Genomic DNA, 18,184 nt, shown 5'->3' with positions numbered 1-18,184 from the left:
CAATGAGAGGAAGTCTTAACAGAACTGTGGGATGACAGACAGGAAGTGGGGGGGTGGAGATCTAATATATTGTTGTGCCAAACACTAAAGCATGATATTGTAATAAATCTACACCCTATTCCCTACGTAGAACACTACTTTAGACCTGGTCAGAAGCACCGTAGTGCACTATGTAGGGAATAGGGAACCATTTGGAACAGAGACAGTCATTCCCCTGAACATCTTCCTCTTCCTCATCTGGTTTCTTGAACAGCCCTTCACTCCTCCCCTCTTCCTCCCCTCCTCCCTTTTCATTCTATTCTATCAGCCACACCACTAGCTCACCTCCACACAATACATTTACAAGTTAAAGACACACCTTGGAATAAATAACAAAGGAAAACTATTACTAGATGAAGTTTAGTGTTTTTTATTATTTCCCATCACCATAAATCATATTTAATCACTGAACAGTAGCAGACCTAACTTCATCTGTTCCTGACTCTGGATAGTGGATTAAGAAGACCATCAATCTCCAATGATATTAAAGTACTATTCTGAACATTACTGATATACTGAGTGGCAAGTCAAGATATCTGCTGGTTTTATTGTTTGGTCAATAGCACCACCTGCTGGACAGGTTTAATGTTGCTGGACTGAGCAGTACGGGAGGATGAAAGATGACACATTTAGGGCCGGTTTCCTGGACATCTACATTGAACATACTTTTTAGTCCAGGACTAGGATTAATCTGTGTCTGGGAAACCAGTCCATATAGTTTAGTAGAAAGTAAGTGATACCAGCTTGTAGTGGGCTGACTAGTCCTGAATTGTCCTTTAGTTCCTGGACCATTTTCCATGCAGCTCCAGGTGACAGAGAACACATCAATTAGGACCAACAAGCTGATCAATGATACTGAGGAGAATTACATAGAGACAGAGAACCAACTGAGAAAACACATCAATGGTTCTGAATGACAACCAATATACATCAACACCAGACATCATGATTCATGGAAATGTACAAGATTAAAACATTGCATTGAATTTTAATTAATAACAAATCAGTTTACCAGCTCAGCAGAACCAGAGAAAAGTGGAAAATATCCCTACTACAGTTTAACCAGCTCAGCAGTACCATTGAGACTAAACCCAGGATAGAGGGGCTGAGTGAATGTGGTCTGGACTCTGTGGAGGAGGGTCATTGTGTCAGAGACACTGTAGAAGGACAGAGTACCTGCCTTGTGATCCAGGTACACTCCTACTCTGGAGGACTGAGGGCCTGATACTTTAGTCTCAACATTATTGTGTATGAAACAATAACTACCACTGTAGTAATGTAAACTCCAGGACTTGTTATTGAATCCAAATATATTACCTTTTCCTGACTCTGTTCTGCTGATGTCTTTATATGAGACTGCTATATTAACATAACCAGTCCTCTCCACCTCCCAGTAACAGCGTCCAGACAGACCCTCTCTACACAGAACCTGAATGTAGTTGGTGAATCTGTCTGGATGGTCAGGATATGGTTGGACTTGGTCTGTATAGGTCACCTTTCTGTTCCCTTCAGACAGAAAGAGGTGTGTGTGTGCTGTGTTTGGGTCCAGTGTGAGCTGACAGGAATCTGGGAGAAGAGCAGAGCAGAGACCAATGAGGGGAGTCAGAACAATAAGTTAAGTCAGATACGGTATCTACCCTGTCTTTGATTAGAGCACAGCAGAGATCAAATCAGAGAAATATGAGGAGTCAGATAGATACCCAGTCTTTGATTAGATCTACTATTGCTATATATTTCTAGAGGGATTGTTAGGAGTGTCAGTAAAAAGAGACTGTTAGTTACTTCACAATAAAGAGACTCACATTGTAACAACTGTTCTCTGGTCTTGGGCTCTGGAGGCAGTACAACATCCACTATATTCACTACAGACACACAAACACATTGACAGAGAGAGGGAATGTTATCATCAGACCATATTCCACATGTATATGACTAGTAGGGAACTTTCAATGGTCTAAAGTTGATGTTCTTATTGTTTTCAACACACCTGTAGTGGAGATCTCGGTCCATTCTCCTTTAAGGAAGTCTTCTAGTTTCTCTCTCAGTTCAGACACAGTCTTACTCACATCTCCAAAGTACTGAAGAGGACGGACAACGATGCTGGGTAAGTCTGAAGATACACTGATACTGGAGAGAGACTGATAACTCTGGAGAGAGAGAGAGAGAGAGAGAGAGAGAGAGAGAGAGAGAGAGAGAGACAGAGAGAGAGAGAGAGAGAGAGAGAGAGAGACAGAGAGAGACAGGACAACATAATGATGTAGATGAATAGTTTCACATGAAGTTAATTTCATATCACATGTAACAAGACAGTTTAGTTACCTGGAGGAAATGGATGTGATCCTCTGTGTGTGAGAGCTGCTCCAGCTCAGTGCTTCTCTTCCTCAGCTCAGCTATCTCCTGCTTCAGTTGCTCCAGGAGTCCTTCAGCTTGACTCACTTGAGCCTTCTCTTGGGCTCTGATCAGCTCCTTCACCTCAGAGCTCCTTCTCTCAATGGAGCGGATCAGCTCAGTAAAGATCTGATCACTGTCCTCCACTGCTGCCTGTGCAGAGCGCTGTTAAGAGAGAGAGAGAGAGAGAGAGAGAGAGAGAGAGAGAGAGAGAGAGAGAGAGAGAGAGAGAGAGAGAGAGAGAGAGAGAGAGAGAGAGAGACAGAGAGAGAGAGAGAGAGAGAGAGACAGAGAGAGAGAGAGAGACAGAGAGAGAGAGAGACACAGAGAGAGAGACAGTAGGTACAGTAGGGATCTCACGGCATCTCACCTGCCTCCACTAGTAAGACACATACAGATGTTGATTTAAATGCACCAATACATATCCTTAAAGCTATATACTGGATTCTGTCCAGCTTCTGAAGACAAGTCTTTGCTGCTGTTCCATAAACTATACACCTGTAATCAATTATTGTCCTGATCTTAGCTCTATAAATATCCATCAACGATTGTCTGTCAGCTCCCCATTCATCCCCACCCACTACCCCATTCCACTACTTTGACCCTATCTGCTCCTGCACCATGCCAACTAACCCTACACTCATTAAAAACCCACTGCCCCATTCCACTACTTTGACCCTATCTGCTCCTGCACCATGACAACTAACCCTATACTCATTAAAACCCACTACTCCATTCCACAACTTTGACCCTATCTGCTCCTGCACCATGCCAACTAACCCTACACTCATTAAAAACCCACTACCCCATTCCACTACTTTGACCCTATCTGCTCCTGCACCATGCCAACGACCTGGGAGGACGGGACACCACCACTCAACACACCCTGTAACTCTTCTGAAGTCAAATCTCGTATGACCAAATACTTCTCTGGTTCTGAACTCTTCACCACACCTTCTACCTCACTTAACTCTCCCTCATTCATTTCCATTTCACCTCCAGAACTCAGTCTGGCGCACGACTCACTCTGTTTGCACTTGAATTATAACATTTGAAATGTCTCTTCTTTTGAAAATAAATGTAGTGTAAAGTTTTCTGTTCATTCATGATTGTTTAATATCTACTTCACTTCTTTGGCATAGTAAAGCTATGTTTCCCAAGCCAATAAAGATCTTTGAATTGAATAGAGAGAGAGCTCCATGTTAATGTATAGGGGACATGAGTCAGTCATGGTTACTCATGGTTATGTGATGAGGTAGCCCCGCCTGCTACTTCTAAATCAGTGTCAGTCCAATAGGGAATGTCCTCTTGGTGTAACAGTCAAGATGTTGGTTTCTCCTACAGTAGACCTGTGTTCATATCCCGTCGGTTACATTAACTTCTTTTGGCTGGGGGCAGTATTGAGTAGCTTTGATGATCAAGGTGCCCAGAGTAAACTGCCTGCTCCTCAGTCCCAGTTGCTAATATTTGCATATTATTAGTATTTTAGAAAACACTCTGAAGTTTCTAACAACGGTTTGAATGATGTCTGTGAGTATAACAGAACTCATATGGCAGGCAAAAACCTGAGAAGAAATCCAAACAGGAAGTGGGAAATCTGAGGTTGGTCTATTTTCTACCTAGCCCATATTGAATACACAGTGGGATATTGGTTATGTTGCACTTCCTAAGGCTTCCACTAGATGTCAACCGTCTTTAGAAACTTGTTTGAGGCTTCTACTATGAGGGGGCTGACAGCCTGTTCCCAACAGTGAGGTCAGTGGGATTGGATAGGGGCCCCTCTCTCTCTCTGGTGTGTCTCCTCTGGTCAAAAATACTCACCTTGAGAGACTCAACAGCCTGTTGGAGCTCCTTCAGCTCCTTCTCTCTCTCCTTCTCTCTCTGCTGGACCTTCTGCTGACTCATCCCCAGCTGCCTCTGTGGAGAATCACTCTTCAATGAGCTATCAAGCTTTATTAGTCCAGTAGATCAATAGTATAGTCATGTGACATAGGACCCATAGAAGATAGGGATACAAATATTGAGGAAGTGTCTGTCTGAAATTATATCATTATGTAGTCATGTGAATGATTATAGTTAACAGTACACAAATCAGGGAGTTGATTGGGTGTTTGATAACGAATGATAATTATGTTTGATAACTAATGATAATGATGTTTGATCACGAATGATAATGATGTTTGATAACTAATGATAATGATGTTTGATAACTAATGATAATGGTGTTTGATAACTAATGATAATGGTGTTTGATAACTAATGATAATGATGTTTGATCACAAATGATAATGGTGTTTGATAACGAAGTTTGACTTGTTGGATTCTAGCTAGAAATATACTTATCCATGTTACCATACTATAACGTACTGATGACTTTACATGTATAAGGAATGTATATGTTGGGGTCAATGACGGGTGGATAGGACCTGGGTGTATGGAAAGTTACCGAGAGAGACAAGGGGAAGTGCTGAAATATTCTGTTCAAACATGTTATTGTTGAATATCAATGTTCCTAAAGAGGGAGACAAAGGGCAACTAGTTTCAGTCTCTGATAAGGCAGGCCAGCTGCAGAACTAGGGAGGAGCCAGGAATTCAACAGTCTAGTTAGTCTCTGATAAGGGAGGCCAGCTGTAGAACTAGGGAGGAGACAGGAATTCAACAGTCTAGTTAGTCTCTGATAAGGCAGGCCAGCTGTAGAACTAGGGAGGAGCCAGGAATTCAACAGTCTAGTTAGTCTCTGATAAGGCAGGCCAGCTGCAGAACTAGGGAGGAGCCAGGAATTCAACAGACTAGTTAGTCTCTGATAAGGCAGGTCAGCTGCAGAACTAGGGAGGAGTCAGGAATTCAACAGTCTAGTTAGTCACTGATAAGGCAGGCCAGCTGCAGAACTAGGGAGGAGCCAGGAATTCAACAGTCTAGTTAGTCTCTGAGAAGGCAGGCCAGCTGCAGAACTAGGGAGGAGCGAGTAATTCGTCTTGAGGTCAAGCCACCACAACGACCCTCGTACTACAGTCCTATCTCACACACATACACGTCCACACCCACGAAGGTTTAAGCATCAGACAGGGCCATGACTACACCAGTGAGAGGAACCAAATCAGTTCCTGCCTAGCAACAGAGATGTATTGGCTGTCTAGATGTGTAAGGAGTTGATCCCGCCTAGTAGGAGGTTATAAATATATGTTCTTGTGTAATCATACATTGCCTTTGCAGCTGTATGACCCAGTGGGTGAAAAAACTTGGTTTGAGTTTTTACTCTGTCTCTTCAGAACCTAACAGACTTTATAAAATGGTGATACATTTGAAGAATCTGGGTTAACATATCTATATAATCAAGGTTTGTGTTCAAATTTGTTCTGCCCTGGATCAATTTCATTTGAATGATCTCATATTCAAACAGCCTTAGTTCCTACTGTATCTTTAATTCTTTGTTTATTTGACAGTAACCAACAAGTTGTTCTGGTCTTACCTGTTTCTCAGTCCTCTCTGCTGCAGCTGACACTGTATCATGGCCTTTATGTTCATCCATTGTACACAGCATACAGACACACTGCTGATCGGTACGACAGTAAACCTCCAGCAGTTTGTCATGATGAGAGCAGATCTTCTCCTGTAGTTGTGCGGTGGCTTTGACCAGCTTGTGCTTCTTCAAAGCAGGAGATTCATAGTGAGATTGGAGGTGAGTCTCACAGTAAGAGGCCAGAAATGCCTGACAGGACATGAGGGCTTTCTGCTTTCTGGTCCCAGTGCAGAAATCACACGCCACATCTCCAGGTCCAGCATAGCACAGAGCAGGAGGGGGAGCAGCCTGGAGTCCTGTCTTCCTCAGTTTCTCCACCATCTCAGCCAACATGTTATTTTTCCTCAGATTAGGCCTTGGAGTGAAGGTCTCTCTGCACTGAGGACAGCTATAGACCCCTTTCAGAACATCCTGATCCCAGCAGCCCTCAATACAGATACTACAGTAATTGTGTCCACAGGCAGTAGTGACCGGCTCCTTCAGTAGATCCAGACAGACAGAACAACAGAACTGGTCCTGGTCCAGCAGAACTCCCTGCTGAGCCATTTGGACGGTTGTTCACTCTCACACAGACAGACGACACAGAGACTCAGATACGTTTCGTTTCCACAGAAGTTTGTTTTTGGTAGGTATGGACTTTCTGGTTCTGCCAGATAGGTGAGTTTAGAGGGAGGGAGGGAGGGAGGGGTTAGAGGAAGGGAGAGAGAGAGAGAACTGCATGCAACGTCGAGAAGGAGACAAATATTTTAGTTCCTAGGTTAAATTATAGTTCCTGGTTACATTTTATTTAATCCATTTTAGAAAAAGACTGTAATGTAACCAAATGTGGAAAAAGTCAAGGTGTCTGAATAACTTCTGAATGCCCTGTAATGCCGTCTACAGTGCCTTGTGAAAGTATTCACCCCCTTGGCATTTTTCCTATTTTGTTACCTTACAACCTGGAATTAAAATATCTTTTTGGGGGGTTTGTATCATTTGATTTACACAACATGCCTACCATTTAGAAGATGTAAATTGTTTTTTTATTGTGAAACAAACAAGAAATAAGAAAAAAAACAGTAAACTGGAGCGTGCATAACTATTCACCCCCCAAAGTTAATACTTTGTAGATCCACCTTTTGCTGCAATTACAGCTGCAAGTCCCTTGGGATATGTCTCTATAAGCTTGGCACATCTAGCCACTGGGATTTTTGGCCATTCTTCAAGGCAAAACTTCTCCAGCTCCTTCAAGTTGGATGGGTTCCGCTGGTGTACAGCAATCTTTAAGTCATACCACATATTCTCAATTGGATTGAGGTCTGGGCTTTGTCTAGGCCATTCCAAGACATTTAAATGTTTCCTCTTAAACCACTCGAGTGTTGCTTTAGCAGTATGCTTTGTGTCATTGTCCTGCTGGAAGGTGAACCTCCGTCCCAGTCTCACATTGCTGGAAGACTGAAACAGGTTTCCCTCAAGAAATTTCATGTATTTAGCACCATCCATCATTCCTTCAATTCTGACCAGTTTCCCAGTCCCTCCCAATAAAAAACATCCCCACAGCATGATGCTGCCACCACCATGCTTCACTGTGGGGATGGTGTTCTCGGGGTATTTTAGAGGTGTTGGGTTTGTGCCAGACATAGCGTTTTCCTTGATGGCCAGATTGATCATGATGACCAGAGTACATTCTTCCATATGTTCGGGGAGTCTCCCACATGCCTTTTGGCAAACATCAAACGTGTTTGATTATTTTATTTTTAAGCAATGGCATTTTTCTGGCCACTCTTCCGTAAACCCCAGCTCTGTGAAGTGTACGGCTTAAAAGTGGTCCTATGGACAGATACTCCAATCTCCGCTGTGGAGCTTTGCAGCTCCTTCATGGTTATCTTTGTTCTCTTTGTTGCTTCTCTGATTAATGCCCTCCTTGCCTGGTCCGTGAGTTTTGGTGGGCGGCCCTCTCTTGGCAGGTTTGTTGTGGTGCCATATTCTTTCAATTTCATTATAATGGATTTAATGGTGCTCCATTGGATCTTCAAAGTTTCTGATATTTTTTCATAACCCAACCCTGGTCTGTACTTCTCCACTACTTTGTCCCTGACCTGTATGGAGAGCTCCTTGGTCTTCATTGTGCCGCTTGCTTGGTGGTGCCCATTGCTTAGTGGTCTTGCAGACTCTGGGGCCTTTCAGAACAGATGTATATATACTGAGATCATGTGACAGATCATGTGATACTTAGATTGCCCACAGGTGGACTTTATTTAATTACTTATGTGACTTCTGAAGGTAATTGATTGCATCAGATCTTATTTAGGGGCTTCATAGCAAAGAGGATGAATACATATGCAACCACCACTTTTCCAGGTTTTATTTTTTAGATTTTTTTTGAAACAAGTAATTTTTTTCATTTCACTTCACCAATTTGGACTATTTTGTGTATGTCCATTACTTGGAATCCAAATAAAAATATATTTAAATTACAGGTTGTAAGGCAACAAAATGGGAAAAACGCCAAGGGGGGTGAATACTTTTGCCAGGCACTGTATTACAGCGCTTTGGTCCACTATGCTTTATGCCATAAATAAACTGTTAAATACCCAGGAAAGACGTGAGTCTGAATGCATATGGGGATACTAAGATTCTATGGCATTCATTGGCTGAGCTACAACCTTCTATTACCGAGGAGACAAAAAATACACTTTGCTTGGAAAGTAATCTAATTCTGTCGCTATCAGTTGATTGAGCTATTAACTTCCTGTAAAATAGAATATGTTTAAACCCAGTCAGCTTTTAGGGAAACACTTGTGACCGTCTCTAGTTGGGTTAAGCCACGGAAGTTAAAGCTTAAATATTACTGTATTGTTCTGCCCACTCTGTCTGGGGTGGAAAGGTAGGTCTACTCTCTCTGGGGTGGACAGGTAGGCCCAGAGATTCCTTGATGCCCTTCCAGACTCCCTCTGCCTACCCAAGGACGTCAAAGGACAAAAATCAGTGAACCACCTAACTGAGGAACTCAATTTAACCTTGCGCAATACCCTAGATGCAGTTGCACCCCTAAAAACTAAAAACATTTGTCATAAGAAACTAGCTCCCTGGTATACAGAAAATACCCGAGCTCTGAAGCAAGCTTCCAGAAAATTGGAACGGAAATGGCGCCACACCAAACTGGAGTCTTCCGACTAGCTTGGGAAGACAGTACCGTGCAGTATCGAAGAGCCCTCACTGCTGCTCCATCATCCTATTTTTCCAACTTAATTGAGGAAAATAAGAACAATCCGAAATGTTTTTGGGATACTGTCGCAAAGCTAACTAACTAAAAAGCAGCATTCCCCAAGAGAGGATGGCTTTCACTTCAGCAGTAATAAATTCATGAACTTCTTTGAGGAAAAGATCATGATCATTAGAAAGCAAATTACGGACTCCTCTTTAAATCTGCGTATATCTCCAAAGGTCAGTTGTCCTGAGTCTGCACAACTCTGCCAGGACCTAGAATCAAGAGAGACACTCAAGTGTTTTAGTACTATATCTCTTGACACAATGATGAAAATAATCATGGCCTCTAAACCTTCAAGCTGCATGCTGGACCCTATTACAACTAAACTACTGAAAGAGCTGCTGTCACGCCCCGGCCATAGAGAGGCTTTTATTCTCTATTTTGGTTAGGCCAGGGTGTGACTAGGGTGGGCATTCTAGTTTCTTTATTTCTATGTTTTCTATTTCTTAGTTTTTTGCCGAGTGTGGTTCCCAATCAGAGGCAGCTGTTTATCTTTGTCTCTGATTGGGGATCACTATAAGTTGTCGTTCTCCTTTTGGTGTTTGTGGGATCTTGTTTTTTGTTAGCTCTGTGAAGCATGCAGAACGTAACGTTCGTTATTATTTTGTTATTTTGTTTGGTGTTCTGAGTAAATCAAGAATCATGAACACGCTGCACCTTGGTCTCCTTCCGACGACAAACGTTACAGCTGCTTCCTGTGCTTGGCCCTCCTATGTTGAACATAATAAATGTCTCTCTATCCACCGGATGTGTACCAAACTCACTAAAAGTGGCAGTAATAAAGCCTCTCTTGAAAAAGCCAAACCTTGACCCAGAAAATATAAAAAACTATCGGCCTATTTCGAATCTTCCATTCCTCTCAAAGAAATTTGAAAAAACTGTTGCACAGCAACTCACTGCCTTCCTGAAGACAAACAATATATACGAAATGCTTCAGTCTGGTTTTAGACCCCATCATAGCACTGAGACTGCTGTTGTGAAGGTGGTAAATTACCTTTTAATGGCGTGTCTAAGCAAACAGCTGGAGGCAGGGCTTTCTCTTATAGAGCTCCATTTTAATGGAATGGGCTGCCTTCCCATGTGAAAGATGCAGACTCGGTCTCAACCTTTAAGTCTTTACTGAAGACTCATCTCTTCAGTGGGTCATATTATTGAGTGTAGTCTGGCCCAGGAGTGTGAAGGTGAACTGAAAGGCTCTGGAGCAACAAACCGCCCTTGCTGTCTCTGCCTGACCGGTTCCCCTCTCTCCACTGGGATTCTCTTTCTCTAACCCTATTACAGGGGCTGAGTTACGGGCTTACTGGTGCTTTTCCATGCCGTCCCTAGGAGGGGTGCGTCACTTGAGTGGGTTGAGTCACTGACGTGGTGTCAGGTTTTGGCCAAGACTGTTCGGGTTTTGGTCACTAGATGTCCCCATTGCACCTTTTTTGTACCTTTTGTTTTTCTTGCTCTATTATTGTTTGCACCTGTGTGTCGTTCCCTTGTTAGTATTTAAACCCTGTGTGTTCCTCAGTTCCTTGCTTAGTGTTTGTAAGTTAGCACCCAGCCCCAGCCCAAGCCTTGTTTTATTCAGATATTTCTCTTGTTGGATTTTCCAGAGGTTCTCTGGTTTAGTTCTTGTGTATTATTTGAGTAGTCTTTTGAGGTTTGTTTTTCCCTGCTGTTTTTTTACCACTTTGTGGAGTTTCTTTTGTATTTTGGAGGATTTCCATTTTGTGCCTCTTGGCTTTATTTTTGGACATTGTGGATTTAGTTTCTTTGCCTGAAGATTTTGTTCTTTAATTAAACCACCATCTCTAGTACTGCTGTGTCTGCCTCATCTTCTGGGTTCTGACGATTATTAGTGACTGTTTCTCGCACCGGGTCCTGACAATTACATTAAAAACACGAAAGTCTTGACTAAAAAACAGCTCGCCTAAAGACAATTACACTCTTCTATGATATTTACATCAGTCAAGTGTTTAAACTCCACCAATGAATCTAGATCATCACATGTTAAAATGTTCAGGAGGGAATTCCAGGACCACGGAGCTGAGTAACTAAAACTATTTCTACCATGACCTGTTCTAATGTTTGGTTCTGTTAAAAGCAAATGAGAATGAGACTGTAATTGATATTTATTTACTGACCTAACTAAAAAAGAACAGAGATAAAAATGGCATTTTACCCAGTATTAGTGAGAATACAGTAGACGGCACACGTCAAACGTGTGATTTATGACCCTATGTTATGGGTCACGTGGTCATGTCCATGTATGGGCATCCTGCAGGACATCCTGTCAGGAAGTTCTCAAGCGCTCTAGGGAGTGCCCATATATGGGCATCCTGTCGTTCCGTTCTCACGCTTTAGAGTGAGTGTTTATTTAACCAGATAGTGCATCTGTTCCTTTGAAGCTGTCCTGATGATTGATGTGTAGGGACCTCGTTGAACTGGGGGATCTGTTTGAACATTTCAAAGAGTATGGTCCCCCCCCCCCTGTTGTAGTGACCTTAGGGCTGTTGTCTATGAAACAGGAATGTCCGGGGGTTTTGGGGGCAGCCGCATTATAAATAAGAGCTGAACACTACAAGCGACCTCGAAAAAACACTAAACAAGAAATGAAACATGTATTTTGTGATCAGTGAAACACACGTGATGACAGTAACAACAGAAGCAGGACCTCGGTTAAAACATCGAGAAAGGGAAGAGTATAAAGCAACAATATACGAAGCGCCCAAAAAAGCGGTTTCTAAATATGTATAGAAGCCAAATACCGCCCGCAACTGCTGATGTCTAATGGACAACTATGGGGTTACGTGTTTGATTACACGGCATGTAGAGTGAAACTCTATACCGTAGCCGAAGGAGAAGAATATACCGACCAGACTTTAGGAGTGGACTACAGGCTTGAAGACTGGCAGGTGTTTCGCAAGCTGGTGTGTCCCGAACTGAGAGTTATCACAAAGGGTTATAGCTTGTTCACGGGCTACGAGACCCGTTGGGAAGGTGCCCCTGACTCCTCAGGAAGAATATTTCACAGGGTGAAAATACAAAGAAAGAATGGACTTCCATGTGGCAACGAGAAAATCTGCAACGAAAACATCCGTGAAGGTGGCCTGACTGGGGATTTTAGCTTAAAAGTTGGGATATAATGGAATTGAAAATGTTAGAGTTAGTGGATGCTCTTTTTGTACAGAGCCAACAACGGCAGAGTATTGTTCAGCTAAGGAAGTGCATAATATATACGAATCCTGAGGATTATGATTTAAAGGAGCCCTCAGAAGGTTCATCCTCAGAAGGGTCAGCCCCTGAAGAAAACTCAGTACGCGGCTACGTTAATAACCACGCCCCGATACCATAGGACTGGTTCAACAATAAAAGGGGTGAAAGTAAAGCCTCCTGTTCTTCATTTCAGCATATACCATGGATATTCATATACCATATCAGGACTCCGATACAGCATGGGTACCAGACCCTAAGGACTCTATGCCTCACAGCCCTCCTTTCTACGCCCCCCAAGCAAGCCCCCCGACACCCTCTACATGTACACAGCTTGAGGATGTGTTTGATGGGCTGGTCAGTACTATTTTTTGTGGACACCATCAAGGCCTCTGTAGCCGCAGTTTTAGACGTGGTGATTGGAGAGTATATAAGAGAAAAATGCATCGGTTGTGAGATCAATCACCCCAGCAAACGACAAGATCCGTGTTAATATAATATTTTGAGGAGCTGGTGAAAAGACTGTGGTCCAGCTGCTTTATACCCTCGATGGCCCTAGAGTCTATGGGTCTTGTTCCATCTATTCCCAGGGTTTACGGTGTAACCGAGGCTTTCCTACATTAACTGAAGGAGGTGATCTACATCCACGAGAAACTCAAAGAAATCCGGCACACCCTGGTGGACGACAACAAATACAAGGAAGCTTTGGTGGCTGATGTGGTGACTTTCTGGCTCAATAAACCCCAAGAGAACGAGTAACAATATATATTTTTTATTTAGATGTAAAGCAATGGGTAACTATTTGCATATGATGTTAGAGAGAATAAATACTTTTGTAATTTGAGAGAATTTACAAATGTTATGCAGCAAATTATTGAAAATAAAGTGAACAATGTATTGCCCTACACAACCCCCAATACCGGTGCTAATGCAGAGAGTGTGCTACAAATTGAGCAAATCATAAGTCATGTAAGACAAACGGGCAAGAATCTGCAATGGACACAACTGGTATCCCGTCTTGTGGATGATTCTGAAGAACTAGAAACATCCTTGTCTAAGTTTTTAATGTATTTGTTTGAAACACTGTTTAATTGTAACATGTATCATTTATTAACCATACCCCCTCTAAAACAGGGTCTTTAATAATATCCCCTCTAACCCAGGGTCTTTAACTATACCCCCTCTAACCCAGGGTCTTTAACTATACCCCCTCTAACCCAGGGTCTTTAACTATACCCCCTCTAACCCAGGGTCTTTAACTATACCCCCTCTAACCCAGGGTCTTTAACTTATTTCAGCTAGGGGGCAGTATTTTTATGTTTGGAAAAATAACGTTCCCAAGGTAAACTTACTATTTCTCAGGTCCAGATGCTAGAATATGCATATAATTGACAGATTAGGATTGAAAACACTCTAAAGTTTCCAAAACGGTCAAAATATTGTCTGTGCAAGCCTAACCTTGACCATGTGACATTCACGCTTAAATGAACAGTTAAATGAAGGTGTTTACATCAAACAGTTTGCATTGACTTCTCTCCCCATAGGAATACAATGGCTGCTCCCCTAAATTCAACCTGAAGCCTATGTGGGTTATGAATGTCTTATGAACCTGTCTTCGATGACAATCCATCAGGCCACTATGAGGTCTACCCGTGTTGATTCTAAGCTTCCTGGACCAACCGGAAATGGTTAAAATCACCCTAAAAGTTGTCTTGATATACATGACCTGCAATTGTGAAAACCACTGCATTCAACCCTATATAGATCAGTCAATTCTTAACGTATAGACTTAAAACTCAGGATTCTGTAAAAGCCTACCCCAATGAGGATATGTGTTCACGTTCAGCTTCCTGTGCCAACCGGAAGTGCCTTAATTTGGGGTGTTAGGGGCTGTTTCGAAGGGTTAAAAAAGTGAGATCTTTCCAAAACTTTAAATGTGTGATTAGGCAACCCTCATGAACTGTAAATCAGTCATGTCTCCCATAAAATTTCCAAGGAAAACTCACACACACACACAGCTAGGACGGAGGGACACAGTGTGGGGCTTAGAGACACACAGAGCCTGCAATAGTTACCTTTGTTCGAACTATTAACCTTTCTAGGGTATGTGGGACAGTAGCGTCCCACCCTGTCAACAGCCAGTGAAATTGCAGGGCGCCAAATTCAAAACAACAGAAATCCCATAATTTAAATTCCTCAAACATACAAGTATTTTACACCATTGTTAAGCTACACTTCTTGTTGATCCAGCCAGTGTCCGATTTCAAAAAGGTTATACGACGAAACCACACCAAATGATTATGTTAGGTATGAGCCAGAAAAAGACAGCCATTTTTCCAGCTAAAGAGAGCAGTAACAAAAAGCAGAAAGAGATGAAATGAATCACTAACATTTGATAATCTTCATCAGATGACAGTTATAGGACTTCATGTTACACAATACATGTATTTTTTGTTCGGTAAAGTTTATATTTATATCCAATAATCTGAGTTTAGGCAAGAGGCTACTGTATCACTTGGCAAAAAGCCTGAGAATATGCAGAGCGACAAATTAAAATGAATTACTATGAAAATTACTATAAAATCAAACTTTCATTAAATCACACATGAAAGATACCAAATGAAAGCTACACTAGTTGTGAATCCAGCCAACATGTCAGAATTCAAAAAGGCTTTTCAGCGAAAGCATACGATGCTATTATCTGAGCATACACCATAGTAAACAAAAGAGAGAAAACATTTCAACCCTGCAGGCACGACACAAAACGTAGAAATAAAAATATAATTCATGCCTTACCTTTGACGAGCTTCTGTTGTTGGCACTCCAATATGTCCCATAAACATCACAAATGGTCCTTTTGTTTGATTAATTCCGTCGATATATGTCCAAAATGTCCAATTATTTGGCGCGTTTGTCCCAGAAAAACACTGGTTCCAACTTGCTCAAACGTGACGACAAAATATCTCAAAGGTTACCTGTAAACTTTGCCAAAAAATGTCAAACTACTTTTGTAATACAACTTTAGGTATTTTTTTTACGTTAATAATCGATGAAAGACATCTCACAGATTACAATGACATCTCTCCCCATAGGAATACATTCCCTGCTCCCCTAAATTCAACCTGAAGCCTATGTGGGTTATGAAGGTCTTATGAACCTGTCTTTGATGTCAGTCCATCAAGCCACCATAAGGTCTACCTGTGTCGATTCTAAGCTCCCTGGAGCAACCGCAAGTGGTTAAAATCACCCTAAAAGTGTTTTGCCATATCAAACATGTAGTTTGTGAGAAATAGTGTATTCAACCCTGTGTAAATCAGTAAATTCTTAATGAAGCCTATATGGGTTAATAATGCCTTATGAACTTGTCTTCGTTGACAATCCATCAGGCCACTATGAGGTCTACCTGTGTTGATTCTAAGCTCCCTGGAGCAACCGCAAGTGGTTAAAATCACCCTAAAAGTGTTTTGCCATATCAAACATGTAGTTTGTGAGAAATAGTGTATTCAACCCTGTGTAAATCAGTAAATTCTTAACATAAAGACTTAAAACTCAGGATTCTGTAAGAACATATGCCAATCAAGATATGTGTTTACTTATAGCTTCCTGTGCCAACCGGAAGTGCCTTAAAATGGTGTCATGGGTGCTGTTTTTGAATGGTTAAAAATGTCAGAACTTTTCAAAACTTCATTTGTGTGATAAGACAACCCTCATGAACTCTAAATCAGTCTTTTCTCTAAACAGATGTCAAAGAAAAGCTCTCTCACACACACACACACACACACACACACACACACACACACAGTGAAAAAGTATGGTGCTTAACCGCTTCTCTCTCCCGGATCCGGGATCCCCCCCCATCAAAAAAGCTGACTAGCATAGCCTATCCTAACGCCACAGGGATATCATATAATATAATTTCATGAAATCACAAGTCCAATGCAAATGAAAGATAAACATCTTGTGAATCCAGCCATCATTTCTGATTTTTAAAATGTTTTACAGCGAAAACACAATATGTATTTCTATTAGCTAACCACAATAGCAAAAGACTCAACCGCATATGAATCAACCGCATAGGTAGCTATCACAAAACCGACCAAATAGAGATATAATTAGTCACTAACCAAGAAACAACTTCATCAGATGACAGTCTTATAACATGTTATACAATAAATCGAATGTTTTGTTCGAAAATGTGCATATTTGAGGTATAAATCATAGTTTTACATTGCAGCTACCATCAAAAATATCACCAAAGCAGCCAGAATAATTACAGAGAGCAACGGGAAATACCTAAATACTCATCATAAAACATTTATGAAAAATACATGAAAGATATGAAAGATATAAACATCTTGTGAATCCAGCCAATATTTCCGATTTTTTAAGTGTTTTACAGCGAAAACACAATATAGCATTATATTAGCTTACCACAATAGCCAAACACACAACCGCATTTATCAGCAGCAAAAGGTAGCGATCGCAAAAAAACTGCAAAATATATAAAATTAATCACTAACCTTGACCAACTTCATCAGATGACAGTCTTATAACATCATGTTACACAATACATATATGTTTTGTTCGAAAATGTGCTTATTTAGCGGTACAAATCGTGGTTTTACATTGTGAATACGTAGCCAAAATGCACAAAATTGACCGGAGATAGTTTGGATAGTCACCTAATCTAATCAAAGATTATCATTATAAACTTTACTAAAAAATACATGTTGTACAGCAAATGAAGGATACACTGGTTCTTAATGCAACCGCTGTGTTAGATTTTTAAAAATACCTTTAGTACGACATACAGCTAACGTTATTGCGAGACAGCGCCCGCTAAAAGGGCGGAGAATAGGACTCAACATTTCACACAAAAATACGAAATAACATCATAAATGGTTCCTACTTTTGCTGAGCTTCCATCAGAATCTTGTACAAGGAGTCCTTTGTCCAGAATATATCGTTGTTTGGTTTTAGAGTGTCCTCTTCTCCTGTCGAATTAGCAACCTTAGCTAGCCAAGTGGCGCGAAGATGTCCATCTTCACCTAACGCTGAGAACGGAAAACTCCAAAATTCCCGATAAACGTTGAATAATCTGATAAACCTTGATTGAAAAAACATACTTTACGATGATATTATCACATGTATCAAAATAAATCAGAGCCGGAGATATTAGCCGTCTATACCGAACGCTTTTCAGAAGGCAATCTGGGGTTCCTTCCCGCGCCAAAGACAAAGGGAATTTGGGTCACGTCACTCCAAAAGCTCTTATTCGACCTCAGATCAAGCTAGACACCCCATTCCACCTCCCACTGCCTGTTGACATCTAGTGGAAGGCGTATGAAGTGCATGTAGATCCATAGATTTCAGTCAATTGAATAGGAAGGCCCTGGAACAGAGCCTCGATTTCAGAATTTTCACTTCCTGTCAGGAAGTTTGCTGCAAAATGAGTTCTGTTTTACTCACAGATATAATTCAAACGGTTTTAGAAACTTGAGAGTGTTTTCTATCCAATGGTAATAATAATATGCATATTGTACGAGCTATAATAGAGTACGAGGCAGTTTAATTTGGGCACGATTTTTTACAAAGTGAAAACAGCGCCCCCCTATTGAGAAAAGGTTTTAACATCATAGATGGGTTGGTCTGGGAGCTACTTTAACATCATAGATGGGTTGGTCTGGGAACTACTTTAACATCATAGATGGGTTGGTCTGGGAACTACTTTAACATCATAGATGGGTTGGTCTGGGAACTACTTTAACATCATAGATGGGTTGGTCTGG

General features: G+C 41.4%; 2 protein-coding genes across 2 annotated transcripts in view; both read right to left on the bottom strand.

Moving 5' to 3' along the window:
* Positions 1 to 393: 393 nt before the first annotated feature.
* LOC139577474 (tripartite motif-containing protein 16-like) lies at positions 394 to 6,598 on the bottom strand. Its single transcript, XM_071404495.1, has 6 exons — positions 5,897 to 6,598; positions 4,249 to 4,344; positions 2,359 to 2,592; positions 2,027 to 2,186; positions 1,842 to 1,901; positions 394 to 1,605 (listed from the first exon to the last, which is right to left on the bottom strand). Exons 1-6 carry the CDS (start codon positions 6,491 to 6,493, stop codon positions 1,091 to 1,093), a joined length of 1,662 nt encoding a protein of 553 aa, XP_071260596.1. The 5' UTR covers positions 6,494 to 6,598; the 3' UTR covers positions 394 to 1,090.
* A 2,776-nt stretch (positions 6,599 to 9,374) lies between these two features.
* The window catches only part of LOC139577959 (tripartite motif-containing protein 16-like), a gene marked incomplete at its 5' end in the record, with an annotated part of 43,514 nt that continues 34,704 nt past the window's right edge, over positions 9,375 to 18,184 (bottom strand). The window contains one exon of the mRNA XM_071405080.1: positions 9,375 to 9,409. Within this exon, the coding sequence (XP_071261181.1) occupies positions 9,375 to 9,409 (35 nt within the window). The remainder of the gene's footprint in view (positions 9,410 to 18,184) is intronic.

Source organism: Salvelinus alpinus, chromosome 6 (genome assembly GCF_045679555.1).
Source record: "Salvelinus alpinus chromosome 6, SLU_Salpinus.1, whole genome shotgun sequence".
Classification (NCBI taxonomy): domain Eukaryota; kingdom Metazoa; phylum Chordata; class Actinopteri; order Salmoniformes; family Salmonidae; genus Salvelinus; species Salvelinus alpinus.
Note: the sequence above shows the minus strand (reverse complement) of the source record. Positions and strands in the feature narration are given on the sequence as shown.

What these genes read in the sequence shown, in the direction of transcription:
- LOC139577474 (XM_071404495.1), bottom strand. Translation starts at nt 6,493, where the DNA reads ATGGCTCAGCAGGGAGTTCTGCTGGACCAGGACCAGTTCTGTTGTTCT. An exon ending in CAGAGAGGACTGAGAAACAG is followed by an intron (nt 4,345 to 5,896) that starts GTAAGACCAGAA and finishes GATTCTCCACAG; the next exon opens with AGGCAGCTGGGGATGAGTCA. An exon ending in CAGAGAACAGTTGTTACAAT is followed by an intron (nt 1,606 to 1,841) that starts GTGAGTCTCTTT and finishes CTCTTCTCCCAG; the next exon opens with ATTCCTGTCAGCTCACACTG.